Source organism: Saccostrea echinata, unplaced genomic scaffold (genome assembly GCF_033153115.1).
Source record: "Saccostrea echinata isolate AGI-Se365-2 ecotype Australia unplaced genomic scaffold, CSIRO_AGI_Sech_v1 ptg000012l, whole genome shotgun sequence".
NCBI classification, from domain to species: domain Eukaryota; kingdom Metazoa; phylum Mollusca; class Bivalvia; order Ostreida; family Ostreidae; genus Saccostrea; species Saccostrea echinata.
In genome coordinates this window covers 21845955-21867296 of record NW_026889761.1, presented here as the reverse complement: position 1 = coordinate 21867296, position 21342 = coordinate 21845955, and the positions used below count along the sequence as shown (strand labels likewise).

The window sequence follows — 21342 nt, the reverse complement described above, 5'->3', positions numbered from 1 at the left end:
AGGAAAACAAGACCAATTCCAAAGCCTAGAACAAAATCTAAAGCTATAATTCATGAAAGCTCATCAGAAAAAGATGATTCAGAAGAAGTCATTGTAGTTACTGAGGATAGTCTGACTTCATCCAGTCATGACAAAGATGTTCAGTTTTCTACAGAAGATGTTGTTACAGAATTAGAAAGAAGCGCTTCAGATACAGAAATTGGTGAGATAGATGAAACAGAAAACACCGGTATGGACGACACTGTTGAAGATAGTATTGAAGATACTGTTGTAGATGAAGACAGTGCTACAGATGTTGATGAAGGGAATATTGATGATGATGAGTTACATGAAGCCGAGGCTGAGGAAGTTGATTCTGCAGTCAAAGCTGACACTGAAGATGAAGTTGAGGCTGAGGAAGTTGATTCTGCAGTCAAAGCTGACACTGAAGATGAAGCCGAGGCTGAGGAAGTTGATTCTGCAGTCAAAGCTGACACTGAAGTTGAAGCCGAGGCTGAGGAAATTGATTCTGCAGTCAAAACTGACACTGAAGTTGAAGCAGCAGAAGTAGTTGATGAAGAGGAAGTAGTCCCTAGGCGTTCAATCAGAAAGAAAGGAAAGCCAAAGTGGATGACTACAGGTGAATTTGTGTCGAAATCCTCTATAACAAAAGATCGTGAGTGGAGAGAAAAAGCAGATTATGCTGTGCAATTAATTAAGAGTGGTGTAATTAAAGAGACACCAAATTTTACCGATGCAATTTTACAAATCATTTTAAAATCGTAATGGATGTTTGCTGATATATGAACATTTTTTTCAAAATGTAATTCAGGGAAATCATGTTTAATGTTTTCATTTACCAGGATGATTAGCATGAAATGACATGGAAGTCATTTATTGAACGAGGGGGAGTATGTAGTAGTGTGTGAGTTGATTTATTTTAACAGATTATAAAATAAATTTAATTTAAAACATTTATCATTTACAGTAACAGCTTTCCATAAATTTATTCTCATTCTATTTAAATATGTCAGAAATGGATTTCCATACCAGTTCTGGTCAGTTTTTCATGGATCATTGAATTCTTGTTTTGGTTGGCTGAAAGTTTAAGTCATGTGATTTTTATCTTGAAGTTTCTATTAATATTATTATTTTTCAAATTGAGTCTGGAATGATCAGTTTGGTCATTCAGTTCTTGTGATATATTGATCTTGGACTTTATTTATCCATAGAAGGTCAGTTGATTTTAATATTATAAATACATTCATTTGATGAATAGTAAAAGTGAATGTGTGAATCATTTTTTTATAAATTAATAAGTAAAGAGTATATTATGATATTTGTTATTATTCAGATCCACTTGATATGATGTACATGTAGCTGAATTGCTGTATATATAACAAGGGTCTTATACCATATATTGGGTAAGATATGTGATGTATATGTTTGTATCATGTTAGGTGTAATGTGAGTCTGTATATTATGTATTTACATTCCATTGTTATGTGAATCATAACGGGAAACGTATCTATTTCATTAATAGTAGTGACTTACATTTGAATATCTGCTGTCGTATTTTATTCACTGAAGTTTACAAGAATTACGAAATACAAAGAAAGTAAATCATATACAGTTAATTATAGTTTTTGTAGGAATAATCTCAATATTATACTAATATGAGAAATAGTTTTTATGCCTGAAATATTTATTGAATAGTGAGTATTAAGAAACAAGAAGAGTTATCTTTTTTTGTGTATTTTATATGTGTGTGTGTTATTGTGTGTTAAATAATGTCTGTGTTTATTTCAGACTGTTGAATATTGAATATTGAATATTGGATATATAAAGGATTGGAACACCAACAATATTTGTTACTTTGTGAACCCGGTAACAAATAAAATGTAACAGAGACATTCATGTGCCTCTGCTGGGGATTGAAACCGGGGCCTCTGGCTTGCCAGTCCAGTGCTCTACCAATTGAGCTAAAGGGTTAACCCACTAGCCTAAGCTAGTAGGATGCCATGTATCTTACACTACCACATTGTCCCCCTCCAGAGAATGAGATGTCCTCATCTCTTTTGGAGTGCCAATGCCTGTGGGGCAAAGTTCTGGGGGCAATCACTTTCACCCGCCAGAGAACACCAAGGCCCCACGTTGGGCGCCATTTGTTACCGGGTTCACAAAGTAACAAATATTGTTGGTGTTCCAATCCTTTATATATCCAATATTCAATATTCAATATTCAACAGTCTGAAATAAACACAGACATTATTTAACACACAATAACACACACACATATAAAATACACAAAGAGAGATAACTCTTCTTGTTTCTTAATACTCACTATTCAATAAATATTTCAGGCATAAAAACTATTTCTCATATTAGTATAATATTGAGATTATTCCTACAAAAACTATAATTAACTGTATATGATTTACTTTCTTTGTATTTCGTAATTCTTGTAAACTTCAGTGAATAAAATACGACAGCAGATATTCAAATGTAAGTCACTACTATTAATGAAATAGATACGTTTCCCGTTATGATTCACATAACAATGGAATGTAAATACATAATATACAGACTCACATTACACCTAACATGATACAAACATATACATCACATATCTTACCCAATATATGGTATCAGACCCTTGTTATATATACAGCAATTCAGCTACATGTACATCATATCAAGTGGATCTGAATAATAACAAATATCATAATATACTCTTTACTTATTAATTTATAAAAAAAATGATTCACATATTCACTTTTACTATTCATCAAATGAATGTATTTATAATATTAAAATCAACTGACCTTCTATGGATAAATAAAGTCCAAGATCAATATATCACAAGAACTGAATGACCAAACTGATCATTCCAGACTCAATTTGAAAAATAATAATATTAATAGAAACTTCAAGATAAAAATCACATGACTTAAACTTTCAGCCAACCAAAACAAGAATTCAATGATCCATGAAAAACTGACCAGAACTGGTATGGAAATCCATTTCTGACATATTTAAATAGAATGAGAATAAATTTATGGAAAGCTGTTACTGTAAATGATAAATGTTTTAAATTAAATTTATTTTATAATCTGTTAAAATAAATCAACTCACACACTACTACATATATATATATATATATATATATATATATATATATATATATATATATATATATATATATATATATATATATATATATATAGGTTTTTCAATTATATATACCGGTAGCATGGGTAGTATATATGAATTACATAGTGTAACTTGCACGGATCTAGAGGGGGATCGGGACCCCCCCCTTGAATTTGCAGAGGTATTAAAAGTATATACTGAAGCAAATAAAAATGACTTTGGACCCCTAGAGAACGTGTACCCATCATTACCACCACGAAATAGGTCAGTGATTTTCACGTTCTGGAAAAGGATTCAATCTAATTAAAATTAGACTTGTATTTTCGCTCCTCTACTACATGTACTTGTATTGAAGCGTATAGTAGAGGAGCGAAAATACAAGTCTAATTTTAATTAGATTGGAAATGGATTTTCCGTTTTTTATCTTTTTTTTTTTTCTTTTTGCTTGTTAAGTAATTTTCTGGATAAGGAAGGGAAATTATGTGGGGGTTTTTTCTTGTTAAGAAATTTTTGGGTTGGATTTTTTTTTTTTGGTCTTGGGTGCCCCCCCCCCCCCCCCACCTGGGCACAATTATACTGTATAATATTAAATGTATATACTTGCAGAGGCCTTCCATACTTTGAATACTGATAGACCTAAACCCTCTGCAGTGGTGCCACTTATATTCATGCATTCTTGCTTATATGTTATTTTGTTGACTTGTGTTCATTTGTATTCATATACCCCAGTCAAGGCCCGTAGAACGGTGAGGGGGGGGGGCTATCCACCCATCATTTTTTCTGAGTATAGTATTTTCCTATAGTTAATTTTCATTTAAAAGCTGGTCCCCCCCCCCCCACACACACACACTTTTTGTTGCTGTAAATTCGAGCACTGGCAAAGCAAATTCCAGTACATGTAAAAATGTAAAGTAAGAGTCTGGTCCACCCCCACCCCTAAGAATTCGATTTATTTCCCTTGTGATATGGGGTGGTGGGGTGGGATGGGGTGAGTTGCCCCCCCCCCCCCCCCCCCACCACACACCCCACTTTTAGAACTTTTTCCACGGGCCTGCAAATGCAAATGTAAATTTGTGAAAAATGTTTTCCATTTCTTTGTTTTGGTCTAGAATATAATGTTATTTAGAAATACTTTTATCTATTTCAGTGTCATTTACTATTGATTATCATTTCAAAGGGCACACCACCGGCTCAAACTGCATCATCGTTGATTTTTTTTCCCCATCAGGCCCATGAGTGGTATTACAAAAATGTATTTGTGACTAAAATATTGATGAAAAAATGATATTGTAAATCAAAGCTTTTGTGAATGGTAAATGTTGCATGTAGCAAATTTTAATTTGCCCCATGATCATATTTTCTGGAGGAAAACATGGATTTTCGCTTCTTAATCTATAAAGTATCTTTTATTAATACCGGGGAGAAAAAAAAACGTCATTCCGATGCCGGGAATCGAACCCGGGCCGTCTGGGTGAAAACCAGAAATCCTAACCACTAGACCACATCGGATCACCTTATTAATATGTCTTTTTACTAGTATATATCAATTTAATAAAATTCATTTCTAAGTTTTCTTTGTTTAAGATTTATTCACTTTGTTTTCTGTGTTATGTTTTTAATCAAACATATATTTTATATTCAATATTCATCTGCTGTGCCATTAAAACAATGAAGTAAATATTTTTTCGGAATATCTCTAATATTCTAACGCCTCGGGGAAAACTCAAGAGAGCTCCGAAATACTACCAAAAACAAGTTTTCCATTTTTGGCTAGGATTAGGACAGGTGAGTGTTGGTGTACCTTTTCTACTGTTAGAGAAATGAAATATAAGTGTAAACTATAAAGAAAAAACAACAAAAGCAAAACTACAGAAAGAATTTACTGAAGAATCACAGAGTGGAGAAAAGGGTAGCAAGGCCTTCGCCCGTTCATAACACAAAAATGTAAAAATTATTTTCCGATTCATTACGGTGCAGGGTTTGTAGCCTATCATGAATTTTAATTAGTTATTTGCGGAAAACATTATGATAAACTGAAATTTACTCACAGCATTGCAATACTTTCATTCAGTGTACGCACTGCGTGTTTGTGAATATTGGGAATTAAAGGAGGGAGTGGAGGAGTTAGCACCCCTCCAAAATAAATAAAATAAATAACAGTTATAAATGTAATCATCACATGCAGCCAGTTGATGTTGGAATATTACTACATAAATAAGGGAAGTGATTTATTTTAAATAATAGGTAATAAACCCCTAATGCTTAGATCTAACTACTTTGAAATTTCCCTTTTACTCACGGGCACTGAAAGTTAATGTACATACAGTCAAACCTTGTCATCTTAAACTCAATAGGACCAAGGAAAAACTTGGGAAGATATCCGAGGATTCAAGATATCCAGGGTAAAATACATAAAGAATAAGGGGTTGGGACTTCCAAATCACTGTGACAAATCCATGTTATTCGAGATATCGGTGTTCGAGATACTGAAGTTCAACTATTAAGTAAGTGCATGTATGAAAAAGGCATACTTCCAGTGCCAGTGCATTGTATAGACCAAGGTTCTATCTTAGCTGTCGCAATTTTACAAATTTTGTTTTAAAAATAAAATTGACACCATGTCTTAAAATTTTATGTCTGAAATGAATATTCAGCTGCAGATCATATAGTTGCACCCTCTTTCACAATTTCACAAGGGCGAAGATTGTTACAACATATGGACTTGTAAATTTCAAATCATTTATCTTAGCTAAAGCTGTAAAAATTTTTAAAATAATTACTCACAAAACTCTTTTTACACCAACAAACTACTTCATTTTCACTTTTGCGAGATTCTTGCATAAAATACAATATTTACTCTAAGAACATCTTTTTTGTTGTTGTTGTGTTTAAAGCATTTGTTTAAATATAATATTTTGCAATCCAAATGTAGATATATAAATAATTTGGTAGATATATAAATAATTTGATGTTTTTAACTATGACACCCAGCTGCCTTCTTGTCAAGACTGTATATTAATAGGTAAAAGTTAAGATGAAAGGCCTCTTTATGCATTAACATAGTTTTTATTTTAACATCACAATGTCTTTTTTATTTATGGTAGAGACAGAATATTCCTCACCTGGTATATGTCTGTGTGTATATAGAGTTAGCCTTGAGGGTAAGGTGTTCACGGAATCATTTATCAGAGTTAACTCCCTTCTGACAGTCCTCAGGTCAAATTTAACTCATCTGTCATCTGCTGTACAGTGAAAGTTCTACTTGTGAGAATTTATAGGTATTACTCTGAGAATTGTAGCATACTGATTATTTGTTACATATATGTACAGTGATCAGAATATTTCAGAAAATCTATCATTGAACAAGCTTAGCTATATACTATAGATTCATAGTTTATACTGTTTCATGTTAAACATGTTAAACTATTAAGGTACAATACTACATGCTGTTCTTTTGCAGGGCAAATTGATATAGTTGCCTGGTGAATATGATGTAACAGTAATTGTTTAATAAATGTCATTTAACATTATTAATTTGCCCAGTAAAAATTATAATAGGCACTCTGTATCTAATGTGTGTAAATGACAAATGTTTAGTCTATATAGATTTTATAGTAAAGTCAGGGTACACCTCTGTAGGCCATATTTGTCATGAACTAAATCAGATGGGGATAGAGTGCTGCCTGTATGCACAAGAACAGTACAGTAGTTATCATGCAAGGGACAGTAATATTGGGGGAAAAATCATTTTCTTTTTGTGTATATTTAAAGACATGATAGACATAAAATATTCTTCATATGGCAGAGGTAGTTTTTTTTTTTTATACAAAAAGCACACATGGCTGCCTTAAAGAATTGTAATGATGATCATACTAGATAAAGTTATGAGAATTCCTCTGATTATCAGCCCTTTGTCAAATCCACCAAAGTAAAAATAGACCACAAGCTTCAAATTAACTTGGGTTTTTGAAATATTTCTGGCACAGCACAGGAAGCAGTGTAATGATATAACCAGGGATGTCTAATGATAAAAATATTACAGAGATTGTTAAAATTCTGTGAGTCACTTGTAGAGAAGGATGAACAAGCCTCTGTGTACTTCATGAATGAGTGCATGTACTCCCACACAGGCACCTGTAAGTAAAGCTACCATTGTTTATCATAAGGTGCATAAAGCAGGAGTATTTTGTTAGCTGCTTATAATGTATGATTTATGAATGGAATTTGTTTATTTACATGTATCCATCTCATCTCTGGTAAGATTATTCTATTTAAATTTTTACGCATAAATATACATTATGTAAATGAGTTAATCATAAACCTGAACTTAAAGCCAGTGTACCTGAGTGATATACTGTACAAAACTCTCTCAAAAATTGGCCACCAACAATTTGATCATGATTTTAGACTTATCTGTTATATAGATGTAAGTTTGTAAAATTATATCCCCTTTTTTGTTGGAAAGGTGTGTGTGTGGAGGGTGGGGGGTACAAATCATTGATCAGGTTTAGATCTGTTCTTCATTAGGTACAGCCTGTAGACAGTAGGTTAAGGTCAGCATTTTATTAATAAGATAGTGACTATGGGTAAGGGTGATACCTCAGGTCAGTATAATATTAGCCTCACCATGTATGGAACCTTCTTATTGACTGAGACTACCTCCATCCCCATTTTCTCCTGTTAAAGAGGTTCGTTCCTGAGCTTTTGAGCATATTTTTGTCTTGACCTCTATTTAAAAAATTCTGGATAATATTTTAGTTCTAACGATAAATTTGGATTCTACAGTGCTAATAGTACCATATTCAGTTAAAACCCCATGATTAAATTCCATACCGAAAGCATTAAGTGAGGAACTATATTTTATGGCGGAAGTTTTTTTTTAGACAAAAATGATCAATTTTTCTCTTTCGAAGTATTTACAGTATTGTTAAGTTTGTATTCCTATTTTTACATGCAGCCTGCACATAGAGTTATTTTGTGCAGTGAAATGTTTTATGCTGGTCCTAAATTATATATTAAATTAACTGTCATGAATTCTATCATCATATTTAGAAAAATATAACAAACATTTTGTGAAAGTCCTGAAAAAAAAATAGCCCAATTTAAGCTGAAAATTAACACAATTTTAGTAATATCTAAAAATTAACATAACAGACCCCAACTTTTAATTTTCTTTTCTGAATATATAAGATATTTTTAACAATTCTGCTTAAATTCAGAAAAATGGCATTACTTTCAAATGATTTTATTGCTTGTTAAATTTTTAATGCCAGAAAAATGACATTTTTTGAGTGCAGAGAGGTCAAATAATTGACTATGCCAGGTAATTTGAAACTTTTTTGTTGTCACAAATTTTATTGTGACTATTCAAGATGAAAATAGACTGTGTTTGATCCCCTAATTTATTTGGATAAAAAATAATAGGGGAAAAAACTTTGAAAAATTGATTTATGTGTAAGACGTAATTTCAGTGCAAAAAGGTCACATTGAAAGCTCCGTAGCGCCAAAAGAAGCGCATTGACCCCCATTTTTTGATTTGATTTTTAGTTAAGCTATGTGTGTAGATTTTAAAAATATACTTGACAAAAAATTCTCAATACTTTTGATGACAGGATCCAACCTCCTTAATGATGATACTCATGTCCTCCTGTCTGCATATCCTAACTAGGTCTACATTAGAGATCTTTTCTGGGCAGAATATTTGAATGATTTTACAAAGACGTGGTGTCAAATGTGGCAGAGCTTAGGAAGATCATCTTCTGTCATCCTCCAGCATTAGGATCCATAGAAGAGTGTGGATATGATGCTGCTCTAGTATAATTTAAGCTTGGTGCCATACTGGGCAGATCTGCAGATGTTGTTCATGCTCCTGAAAAGATTCCTGGCCTTCCCTAGTTTGCTGCAGATGTCTTCCTCTGTCAGGATTGATGATGATGTTAATGTAGATGTAGCAATCTGCCTTATGAAGGTCTGTTCTGTAAGTTTAGGGCCATTGTTTAATTCTGTCATTTTAGTGCTGATTCTCAGTCCCATCTTCTGTCCAAAGGTGTTTAGTCTACCTGTCTTCTTGTGCATGTGCCGGTGAGTGTGTGATAGCAGTCCAAATCATGTATACAAAGTCCAGGTCTTCCAGCATTGAGAAGAGGGTCCAGTTGATACCTCTTGGAGTGTCTTCTGTTCTTCTTTTCATGACCTAATCAATGACCAACTTGAAGAGAACTTTTGACATCATACATTTTTGTTTTGACACCAAAGAATTAAGTTGTTACTACTCCCTATGGTGCATTTGAAGTTGTTGTAAAAACAAAAAAAGCACTCCACTGGACTCCAGATGGAAAGAGAAAGACAGGAAGACTTTAATAAGAACAACATAGAGAAGAACAATAGAGAATGAGGTTTAAGAAAAACAATGTAGCACTGTTGAGGATCACTGACGAGGCTGGCCCAGCACACGCAGAGAAGGAAATATGTTTGTTGCTGTGATAGACACCACAGGTTGTAATGATAGATTATTTCATATCCAGTTACTTAGTACAATGTAAGATACCCGATAATGACAAATACGTTGCTGGTAAACATTTCATATGAAATTTTACACAGGACATGCAGGAGCTAAAAACTATTATTTTCAAATATGCACTAATAAGTATGAAGTCACATAGATTTTGTTGCAGACTATAGTCGGGGGTGGGATAAAGGTTTGTTCACGTACAGTTTACCACAGGTGTTGTCCCACACATAGCTACTGTACACACATGATGCATTTGCTTGCACTTTGCCCATTGCTGCAATAGCTTCAGATGTTATATATGACTACATTTTTTGAGTCAATGGCTTTGAAGAAAAAGAGTGTTTAGTTATTTCCTAAGCAATTGGTTCTGTGGATAAATACAGGCAACTCTCGAAACCTCGAAGTCCGCGGGACCGAGGAAAAACTTCGAGAGATCAAGAGTTCGAGTTTTCAAGAGTCCGGAATTTTCCGGGTTTGTTGACAGGTTTTAAAATTAGTCTTACTGGATGTAATAATTTTCATGCAGTGCTAACCTTTTACACGTGGTTTTTCGTAATTCAGATGAATATTTCATTAAACTGAGTAAAGCAAAAAATGTATATCGTCATATCATGTATATTTATTTATTCTTTGTAATACGGACATCATACTACGCATTCGTTACATGAAAACGACATTTTACAGCGTCGTATAGAGTTTTCTCTATTCCAAACATGATCATTGAAAACAGTTCTGTAAGTATTTGTCCGCAATAAAAGTCGTCATATTGACATTGAGGCTGTTTCTGCTTTTTTTCATATTTCGTTTAACTTTGACACTGACTCGAAATAAAAATTAAATTAGTGTTTTGTCTTTTAATAAATTACTACTTTTTAATGACACTGCGTCTCTAAATTATCTTAAAACAGTCGATGATAATTATTTTAATAGCATATAGGCAAAATATGATTCATTATAAATCAATTATCACCTTGCAGCATAAGTGTCACCTGAATAAACATCCTGTCCCTCGAGACCTGCGTCTTCTGCCTGGGGCCATTTAAATGTCCAGGTAAAGGTGCTAATTATATAATCTTGTATACACATAGCCACTTCGAGGTATCGAGGGTAAATTCTAATAGAATATGCATAGCGGGACTGCATTTTGACTTCGAGGGATCAAGGGTTTCGAGAGATCAAGAGTTCGAGAAATCAAGAGTAAATTTGCTTAGTTATATAGTGGAAAATTTCGGGACCGGAGACTCACTTCGAGCGATCAAGAACTTCGAGAGATCGAAGTTCGAGCCATCAAGAGTTACCTGTATTGTACTGGTATATCAAAAGTGTCATGAATTGAGAGAGTGTCCCTGAGAGAAATTTTCTTTTAAATACCTTTAAAAAGTATCTGGTTTTGGAAATAAGTAGAGCACAGAAGCAAATTTGTTTAAACATGATTGACAAGCGTTGAACTTAAATAATTTAGCTAATTGCTAATTAAAGCTTTTGCATCGAGTCAAAGTAATACCGGTAAATCCTGGCACTGAGACTTAATTAATCGTGTAATGTGAACTCTCCAATAACATGCTTTTGGTTGGAAAATTGGTAAATGTACAAAATTTTTAAGTTGTTCAACTGAAGCAGCTTTTAAGATGTACTGGTTATGGAAATACTAGTAGTGAATGTTACAATAATGAAATTCCAATGTGTACCTCCTACGTTACTATTAATGAAACATTATCTAATACACAATACATACCATGCACAAAATACAAAGGAGTTTGAATTCTAACAGCTGTTTACTTTGATTTAACAGAAAATGATTGTCTACTGTGTACTTTTCCTTGGAGTAGCGACCATCACCTGGGGTCAAAATGAGATAATTACAGAATGGACTGTAGAACAGTTTCCTAATCCGGAGACGGAGCCAGAAAAATGTGGAGGGATAAGGGGACGTAAATCTTATTTATGTGACCCAAACAGCATACTGACCTCTTCTTGTAAGTAATCATATTTATGTGATGTGATGACCTCTTACATTTTGTACTTTGCATACAGTCTATATGATACCAACCCGATGAACCTTAATAATCTTTTATAAAATCTAATTTTAAAGAGTTGCTTCCCTTGATAAATATATAGACCCATAATCATTTTTCTTGATAAATTATAATAAATCATATGATAAAATGTAGAATTTGTGTTGTTCATTTCAAATCATTAATAATTTTACAAAGATTTGAGTTATAATTCAGCTTTCTTATCTGTCTACTAATACTTTCTTCTTCCTACATCATGTACATGCATGGTGCCCCTCTTCAAATTAATGTAGAATTTATCAGACGTGTTCAATTAATTCAGTGTTATTTTATTTTTAGTTGCTGAGCTGGATCATGCTCTGAACCAGACCTTCATGGACACACAATGTATATGCAGTGCCTATAAATGCCGTGATTTGAATTATCGCCACGGAGTTCACATTTCTGTGGCTGTCCTGGCAAACCTTAAGTTAACCCAAGGGTGAGAATACAGTCCTTTTATTATAGTTATCATTGGGAAACCACAGTATCTTAAATATCACCAGTAAGGTTACATGGATTAACATTATTCTGTAGTGTGGTTATAAATGATAACAATAAACTCTCAGTCTCATTCAAACATCTCAACAGATCTTTGGTCTCTTCAGATACTTGCAACACAAAGTTGTTGAACTAGTTATGAAATGTGGTAAGAATTTTGTTCTTGGGGAATACTTTCTCACTAGGAGCTTGACAGACAATCAGACACTTGACCTGCCTTAATATATATGTTTACATAAAATAATCATAAATTTGTAATTAAAAAACCAAAAACTGTAATTAAGAGTCAATATTCCACAGAGATTTTGGTTCAAAGTTAATGCAAACATTCTCTGTCTCGTGCCAAGATGCACTTCAATTTCCCAAAATTTTGTTATTTTCAAAAACATTGTTTCTGTAGCATTATGTAATACTTAAAAATGTTAACATTTTCAAGTGTCTTTGTCCGAGATAAAACTACAAATAAAGTAATAGCTTTACATCTTCATAAAGTGATTTGCTCAGCACGTGACAGAACTCCATGCTTTCTCGCTGTGTGTTGCTTACTGTACATATGTAGTAATACACTGGGCAGGGCTTGCAGAGATTTCTCATTATTGAGGGAAAATATTATTTTATAGAATTGAGGATCAGGTTAGAATGTTAATATAAGGAAAACTTGTCTGGTTTTTTTTTTTTTTTGGTTTTATGATGATGTTCAATCAGTTTGCTCCAATGAAAATTTTATGTCAAACGGCTTCGCTGTTTATGCAAATTATCACACGAGCAAACTGATTGATCACATCATAAAACCAAAAGAGTAGGCAGTTAATTATTCCCTATATAAAAAATTCATTTTGAAAAATGCACTAGGCGAAAAAGCAAGATATCCTTTTGAGGGCCATAACTTACAGACATAACATTACAGAAAATTCATATTTGATTACCAAGTGGACTTGACCAAAATACATTTTGACAAAGTTGGGTTTGCTTTGTTGTGTGAGGATTGATTTATGTAATTTTTACAGGAGAACATCAGCTTTACCAGAGGTGGAACATTTTGCCCTACAGCTGGAGAGCAGGCATTGGAACTTTGGAGCTTGTGATAATGACGTGGTCATCGTCTACTCAGCCGGGGATAATGTGGTAAGAAGGAGAATGGCAATAAAACAAACTGGTTACTGTATATAGGGTTATTTTCGCCCTGTGTTATTTTTGCCCTTTCACACTTGTAAACAATTTTTCTCCGTTTGAAATTTGCCCAGTCACAGTTAAAGAAATTTTACTGTATTCTTTGAAATTGCCCCATTTTAAATTCGCCCACCTGTGAGTAGGACGAAAGGGGCGAAAATAAAATGGAGGCAAAAATTTCCCTGTATACAGTATGTAACGTATGTAAAATAGAGTAAAACTTCATAAAATGACCCACTAGGGAGAACCCAAATTGTTTTGTGTCTTCTTAAAGTCTTTTTAATCTATACAATTTTATCTTTGCCTCAAGTTTGATGTAAAACAGGAATATGCAGCACAAGTTAACTGCTAATACTCGCCCTTTTCTATAATAAAATTATCATATCCAGTTGATATTTTAATATTTAGAACTGGGAATAATATGTCTTCATTATGAGAAAGTATTTTCTACTTATACTATAACAATGTTTTCATGTTTACAATCTATTTTAAGGATTGAATTATACTTTATTATAGCATCCTTAATTGTAGATATACACTGCCACAGGAAGTGCTGCAAATTACATTTTAGATACACAGAAAATCAAGGACATTACTAGTGCAAATGGAATTTACTTCAGGAACAAGAACCCAATGGCTGGTCTTTATGCCATGATAATGGATTATAGGTTTGTAGTGTAGTAACTTTTTATGCCTCTGAAATCATAGATTGGGGGGGGGGGGGGGGGGCTATAGTTTTTGGTCCGTTCATCTTTCTGTCTGTTAATCTGTCCATTTGTCCACAAAAACTTTTAACCTTGCACATAACTTTTGAATGGTTGGTGCTAGGGCTTTCATATTTCACATGAGTATTCCTTGTGATAAGACCTTTCTTTGGGTACCAACATATTTGACCTCTTGACCTTGGAGTTTGATCTACTTTTGCAAAAATTACCAAACTTTAACCTCGGCCATAACTTTTGAATTGTTGGAACTAGGGCTTTTATATTTCACATGTATATTCAATGTGTCAAGGCCTTTCTTTGGGTACCAACATTTTTTTTACCTTTCGACCTTGACTTTTGAGTACCTACTTTTGAAAAACTTTAACCTTGGCCATAACATTTGAATGGTGGGTGCTAGGAATTTTATATATCATGTGTATTTCTTGTGACAAGACCTTTCTTTGGGTACCAACAATTTTTACCTCATGTATTTGACCCTGGAGTTTGACCTATATTTGAAAAAAACTAACCTTGCCTATAAATTTTAAATGGTTGCTGCTAAGGCTGCATATTTCACTTATGCATTCCTTGTGTCAAGAACTTTTCTTTGTTACCATTATTTTTTGTCCTCATGACATTGACCTTGGAGATGCCTTGTTTATGCCATGGTGTCATGGTATCATAGTTTTAAAGATATGCCTAAATTTGTTGAAAATAGCTCCTTTTGCAGGTCAAGTGAAAAACTTTATTCCAAATACATGATAATTATCTTGAAATATAAGCAATCTTTAGGCACAGGTCGAAATATATTATTACTTGGTTGAAAGAGAGAAGAGTAAATCTTTAGAAACTGTACCTTCTTTTTCAGGAATGTATTTCGGGGAGGATACCAACCATATGCATTGTATCAAGAAAGTCAGAATGTCAGAGGATTAGCGTCCATGGTTACAGCATCAACATCCTGTTTGTTGGTTGCCATAGTTACATATTTATACAACAAACTTTGATTATTCACAGTCTATAGAGGGGAAAAAAATCAGTTCCAAAATGAATCTTGATTACTTAAAAGAACAAAGTTTGTAAAGGGCCTTTATGACTTCCTTTTAATGAATGAGTCTTAATCAAACACCTGTGATAATGCCCATTTCAAAATCTAAATTTCTTTTAATGAATAGCCTACTCCTTTAGGGAACTTGAAAGTACAAATTTGAACAATTTCAGATCTGATTTTCCAAAATATTACATGTTTCTAGAATTCAGAGCTACGTTTAGCTACAGAAAACAAAACACAAGCCAGTCTATTGGCAGTATTTCTATATTTTTTGACATATACATCTTGAGTATCATTATCAAAGATGAGCTTCCTTGACAAAAAGGAGGAGTGAATTCTGATAAAATTCATTACAAAAAAATGAAGAATTTTGGGGGAAAAGCTTTACCGTACTCTGTCACTTTGTTGGACTTCCATTAGCTGTAAATTAAACGTTGGTTTTGATCCAGGCATCGACATTTTAGGTTTCCATCGATCCAGGCATCATTTTAGGTTTCCAATTTCAAATTGTGCTTTCATTACATTTGAGAAGGTCGATTTTAGTCCTTATCATTCTTCCTCATGCACCAGTGTGGTGGAAATCTAAACTTCTGATTTTAAAGACTTATAATGCTTCATTTTTACCATTGAAAATGATAGCCTTGGTTGATCTTTACTAACATTACAGTTTCTGTTCTTATTTAAGCTACCGTATATACTCGCCTATATTAGTCGGTTCGCATATAAGTCGGTTGTATCTTTTAAGCTTAAATTATAGGGATTGAACCGCTTAAATACTATACTTTTAATAACTCGCGTATAAGTCAGATAAAGAGTTTTGGACTAAAGTTTAACTCTCAAAAAACCGACTTATAGGCGAGTATATATGGTACTTCATTTAAAAAAAAAAGTTTTGTTTTGAACAAGGAGTTTATGTGACAAGATCTGCTTTTTTACTACATGTACTAAAATATCCTTTTTATGACATTTAATTTTTTTTCTTTTTTTTTTGCCATCTGTACAAAACAATTTTATATACATGTAGTCCTTTTATTCTACTTGAATGTATCTATTAGCTGTTTTTATATCCTCCAAGTCTTAATCAAATTTACAAGGCATATAATAGCATGTGAAAGTTTCAGGTCAGTAATTTTTTTATGCTTAATCCATAGGAGGATTTTTATTTGTGAATCTAGTATGCTTTTGGATACATGTATATTGAGTCTCTTGTTTCTTTATGTGAGTGAAAGCTGAACTGTAAATCAACTCTCCAATATGACTTCTATGACAATTTGTGATTTATGAAACTTTTTCTTTTGAGGTTCAAATATGAATAATTTGTTGCCTGCAATAAACCTTTGTGATTTTACAGTCCTCTTGAAATGCATGCAGATTATTTACAGCCAGAGGAAGTTGGTTTACAGTTAGAGTGAGGGTCAGTGAGAATGGGTTATTTATTTGTATCGTATTTTAATGTGTATTTACGATGATCAAATGGTGCTTTCTAATGTTATGAATTGTGTGTTTTGTAAATTTATACAGGGTTAGTGTATAAAAAATATACATGTATTGTGATTGTTTTGTTATGGAATATTACTGTTTTTAAAATGTTTCTTTAATGAAAAGTACTATTTTACATTGTTTTGAATGCCAAAAACGGACAGCAATGCCAGAAAAGTGTTGTTTACATCAATGTACAATGATTTTCTTCTTTTTCAGTTTATTTCTAATGTTACAAGTGTGTAGTTCAAATAGATTATCAAGGTTATGAGCATGATTATAATTATTATATTTTGTTTTGACTATCGGAAAATGATGGACTTCTGTATTGTTATCTAGATTTTGAGAATATTACAGTAAATAGATTGTCAGTTGGGATATCTTCTCCTATGGTTGTAATACGGTGTATTACTAAATGTGTTTTTGTAGCTGTATAAATATTAAACCTACTGGTAGCTAACAATAATTAAGTTCGTGTGTGTGTGTGTTTATGTTTTTGACATTGATTTTTGACCAGTTACAGAAAATTTTCTTAGGATGTGATGTATTTTTAATAATAGACGGTTTGAAAAGTCAGTAAACACCATTTATAATATATATGTGCTTCCTGTAAATATATTTTATCAAACATTTTTTACCTGTCCAGAAATACTCAACATAAGGGTACATGTATGTATATGTTTTTCCTCAATACATGTATTTTTCCTTTTTGGATAGTAATTTTAGAATGTTAGTATATTTTTCTAGAAAACTAATTTTTCTCTTTGTTTTTTAGCTCTACTGGTCAGAGACCAGAAGAGCTTATGCGATAGTAAGGCGTCCGTCGTCCGTCCGTCTGTCTGTCTGTCTGTCCGTCTGTCTGTAAACAATTTTTCAAAACGCTACTCCTCCTACAGTTTTGGTCCGATTTCAATATAACTTGGCACACAAGTAGACTATACTAAGATACATAATTTAGTGCATCGGTTTTTGATTTCGATGGACGGTGTTGCCATGGTTACTAAAAATAGAAATTTCTGTGAAATTCCTTTAAAACGCTACTCCTCCTACAGTTTTGGTCCGATTTCAATATAACTTGGCACACAAGTAGACTACACTAAGATACATAATTTAGTGCATCGTTTTTTGATTTTGATGGACGGTGTTGCCATGGTTACTAAAAATAGAAATTTCTGTGAAATTCCTTTAAAACGCTACTCCTCCTACAGTTTTGGTCCGATTTCAATATAACTTGGCACACGAGTAGACTACACTAAGATGCATAATTTAGTGCATCGGTTTTTGATTTCGATGGATGGTGTTGCCATGGTTACTAAAAATAGAAATTTCTGTGAAATTCCTTTAAAACGCTACTCCTCCTACAGTTTTGGTCCGATTTCAATATAACTTGGCACACAAGTAGACTTCATTATGATACATAATTTAGTGCATCGGTTTTTGATTTCGATGGATGGTGTTGCCATGGTTACTAAAAATAGAAATTTCTGTGAAATTCCTTTAAAACGCTACTTCTTCTACAGTTTTGGTCCGATTTCAATACAACTTGGCTTACAAGTAGACAACACTAAGATACATAATTTAGTGCATCGGTTTTTGATTTTGATGGATGGTGTTGCCATGGTTACTAAAAATAGAAATTTCTGTGAAATTCCTTTAAAACACTACTCCTCCTACAGTTTTGGTCCGATTTCAATATAACTTGGCACACAAGTAGACTACACTAAGATACATAATTTAGTGCATCGGTTTTTGATTTCGATGGACGGTGTTGCCATGGTTACTAAAAATAGAAATTTCTGTGAAATTCCTTTAAAACGCTACTTCTTCTACAGTTTTGGTCCGATTTCAATACAACTTGGCTTACAAGTAGACAACACTAAGATACATAATTTAGTGCATCGGTTTTTGATTTTGATGGATGGTGTTGCCATGGTTACTAAAAATAGAAATTTCTGTGAAATTCCTTTAAAACACTACTCCTCCTACAGTTTTGGTCCGATTTCAGTATAACTTGGCACACAAGTAGACTACACTAAGATACATAATTTTTTGCATCGGTTTTTGAATTCAATGGACAGTGTTGCCATGGTTACTAAAAATAGGAATTTCTGTGAAATTCCTTTAAAAGACTACTCCTGCTACAGTTTTAGTCTACTTCTAATATAATTAGGCATACAAGAAGACTATACTAAGATACATAATTTATTGCATTGGTTTTTGAATTCGATGAAGAGTGTTGCCATGGTTACTTAAAATAGAAATTTTTGTGAAATTCCCATTAAACGTTACTCCTCCTACAATTTTGGTCTGATTTCAATCTAATTTGGCACACAGTTAGAATACACTACGATACATAATATGTATTTCTGTTTTTTTTATTTGAGTGAATGGTCATGGTTACTAAAAATAGAAATTTCCGTGAAATACTTTCAAAACGCTACTCCTCCTACAGTTTTCATTTGATTTCAATATAACTTGGCACAGAAGTAGACTACATTAAGATACATAATTCTAATTATTGTTGCATGTTGCAATGTTTCAAATCCAAGTGCTACTTTTCTTTTGTTATACAAACAGACCAGTAGAGCTACAGTCTCATCAGAGACTTCTGGTTTAAAGTTTTGGATTGTCATCCAAAACTGTATTTTTGAAAACTGTCTGATTTTTAGGAAAAAATATTCTGTAAATGTACACATAAAAAAATAGAATTTGATATAATTAGAGCAATTATATGAGTTTCCACCAATTTCATATATTTTGCCCTTTTTTTCTTGCCATCCCAGTGAAAATTTGAGACATTAAATTTTATTATTACAGGAGTCTGATTCCATCAGACATGATATGTTATTCAATATTCACAGCAAGTTTGTTGTAATGAATTGAGAACTGATGCCTCTAGTGTGTACTTTTGGTGTGAGGTACAATACTTCTTCTACAATACCCTTATGTTTGAATTACATGGAAAAATAATTAAAAAGATTCTGTGTTTTGATAACTTCACATTTATAAGAGTATTAAATTATTTTTTCACACAAAGTAGGACTGTTTATGCTTTAATCATATCTTGAATGTGTATGTAGTCATTCGTCTATATGAAATAAAATATTTTGTATAAAATGTTGTCATTTGATACATTGCAGTATGTTTTTTTAAGTTTTATATGAGGGCTGAATGGACTGATCCGAAAGTATTGTCACTTAGTGCTATAAAATCTGTAACAATGGGAAGCCCTCTACAACACTGATAGTCATACCTCTATTATGATTGTTTCCTGAATACATAAAATACTTATTAAAGAAATATGAAAATAATCATAAAATGATTCCTGTGGAATCTCTCATATTTTTATTTCCATTCCTGAGTATACAGGCCCGTAGCAACGGTTTCAAAGAGGGGGGGGGGGGGGGCAACCTCCCAAAATATGTATTTCAACATGAAGTTGTTGACTTCCCATTTTAAAAGATTTCAGAGCACCTGTGACATTACTTTTCGATCATACCCCCCCCCCCCCTTCTCCTCTAGCTTCTGGCAACAACCAGCCTTGAATAGTGTTAAGACACAGAGCAGATCGGTATTCCTTCACCAGTACAGAGTACAAAGAAGATGTACTTGCACAGTGAATGACTGGCTAGTTGTTCAAGCATGGTTTGTGACACGATATTAATGCCACAGTTGATACTTAATTAAACATTTTGTTACTAACTTATATTTGATTAGCGCGCATTGCTAATCGTGTGAATGTTTTGTCACGTGATGTTTCTATTTTTAGCTTACAAACGAGTAGGACCAGTGGACCAATGACAGACTACTATTCGATAATTAATATGCATGTATACTAACTTCGTGCACTACATAAGCACTTATCCCGCCAAACCATATATCTATTAGCTTCTAGCTTTAGATGTAAGAGATCCAACGCTACATATTTCAAGTCATCGAGTTCCACGATGCTTTGATAATTGTCTTCATCTTATTTATATAGTACTGGATACTTGGTAAGATTTATATCTAATGTAGGTACTTTTTAAATGAATTTCAATAATTAATACGTAAAATATCTTTATTGGCAGCGATGTGAATTTTCATGTTGTATAATTTGTAACTTTGTTTAATGTGCCATATTTGTCTCTTGTTAATGTGTGTGTTGTAAGTGTGTTTTCTATGTTTTCTAGGTTTCTTTTAGTATCCCAAGGCCGTAACTACCATTGAGGCAAGTGAGGCGTGAGGCAAATTAATGCCTCACTAAAATTTTAGAGTTTTCTGAAAAGTGAAAAAGTTTTACTGTGAATTTTGATTAATTATGTGTGTCTTTGTACTACATTAATACTTTTACTTGTGTTTCAATATCTGTATGTCGATCATTTCACCAGGTGCTTCATGATCGTTTAGAATGCATGTAAAAACAATTCAAAACGTGAAAACTTTCAAAGATTAAGTCTTTAATTTATTAAACCCAGTGTAAGTCTTTAATTTATTAAACCCAGTTTTCGGGACCCCCCCCCCCCCCTTAAGAACCCCCATCAAGACACTACCGTGGATCCGCTTGGAACTCAGGTGGCCCCCAGATCCCTTGCCTCACTAAAAATTTGAGCCTAGTTACGGCCTTGTATCCTCATATTAAAATTCCACCAAAACTGAATCCAGTGTTATTTTCTTAACGAGACCCTGTGACACTAACATTTTATCAAATATGATTCAACTAATCAGAGTACATTTAAAAAAAAAAAAATTGAATGAACA

The 21342-nt window shown here is 33.1% G+C and overlaps 1 protein-coding gene and 1 non-coding gene across 4 annotated transcripts; one reads left to right on the top strand and one right to left on the bottom strand.

Annotated features, from left to right (window-relative positions):
• Nucleotides 1-4569: 4569 nt before the first annotated feature.
• Trnae-uuc (transfer RNA glutamic acid (anticodon UUC)) lies at nucleotides 4570-4641 on the bottom strand. Its single transcript has one exon. It is a non-coding gene; the product is annotated as a tRNA-Glu (tRNA).
• A 200-nt stretch (nucleotides 4642-4841) lies between these two features.
• On the top strand, nucleotides 4842-19719 carry LOC133185537 (uncharacterized). Of its 3 annotated transcripts, none has more exons than XM_061320835.1 (6): nucleotides 4842-4917; nucleotides 11436-11619; nucleotides 11998-12139; nucleotides 13206-13323; nucleotides 13900-14036; nucleotides 14941-19719. In XM_061320835.1, exons 2-6 carry the CDS (start codon nucleotides 11439-11441, stop codon nucleotides 15077-15079), a joined length of 717 nt encoding a protein of 238 aa, XP_061176819.1. In that variant the 5' UTR covers nucleotides 4842-4917; nucleotides 11436-11438; the 3' UTR covers nucleotides 15080-19719. The 3 variants fall into 3 exon arrangements, with proteins under 3 accessions (XP_061176819.1, XP_061176818.1, XP_061176817.1); XM_061320834.1 differs by lacking the exon at nucleotides 4842-4917 and adding an exon at nucleotides 7224-7268; XM_061320833.1 differs by lacking the exon at nucleotides 4842-4917 and adding an exon at nucleotides 7306-7388.
• Nucleotides 19720-21342: the final 1623 nt, after the last annotated feature.

What these genes read in the sequence shown, in the direction of transcription:
- LOC133185537 (XM_061320833.1), top strand. Translation starts at nt 7,350, where the DNA reads ATGGAATTTGTTTATTTACATGTATCCATCTCATCTCTG. An exon ending in ATGTATCCATCTCATCTCTG is followed by an intron (nt 7,389 to 11,435) that starts GTAAGATTATTC and finishes TTGATTTAACAG; the next exon opens with AAAATGATTGTCTACTGTGT. An exon ending in AACCTTAAGTTAACCCAAGG is followed by an intron (nt 12,140 to 13,205) that starts GTGAGAATACAG and finishes TAATTTTTACAG; the next exon opens with GAGAACATCAGCTTTACCAG.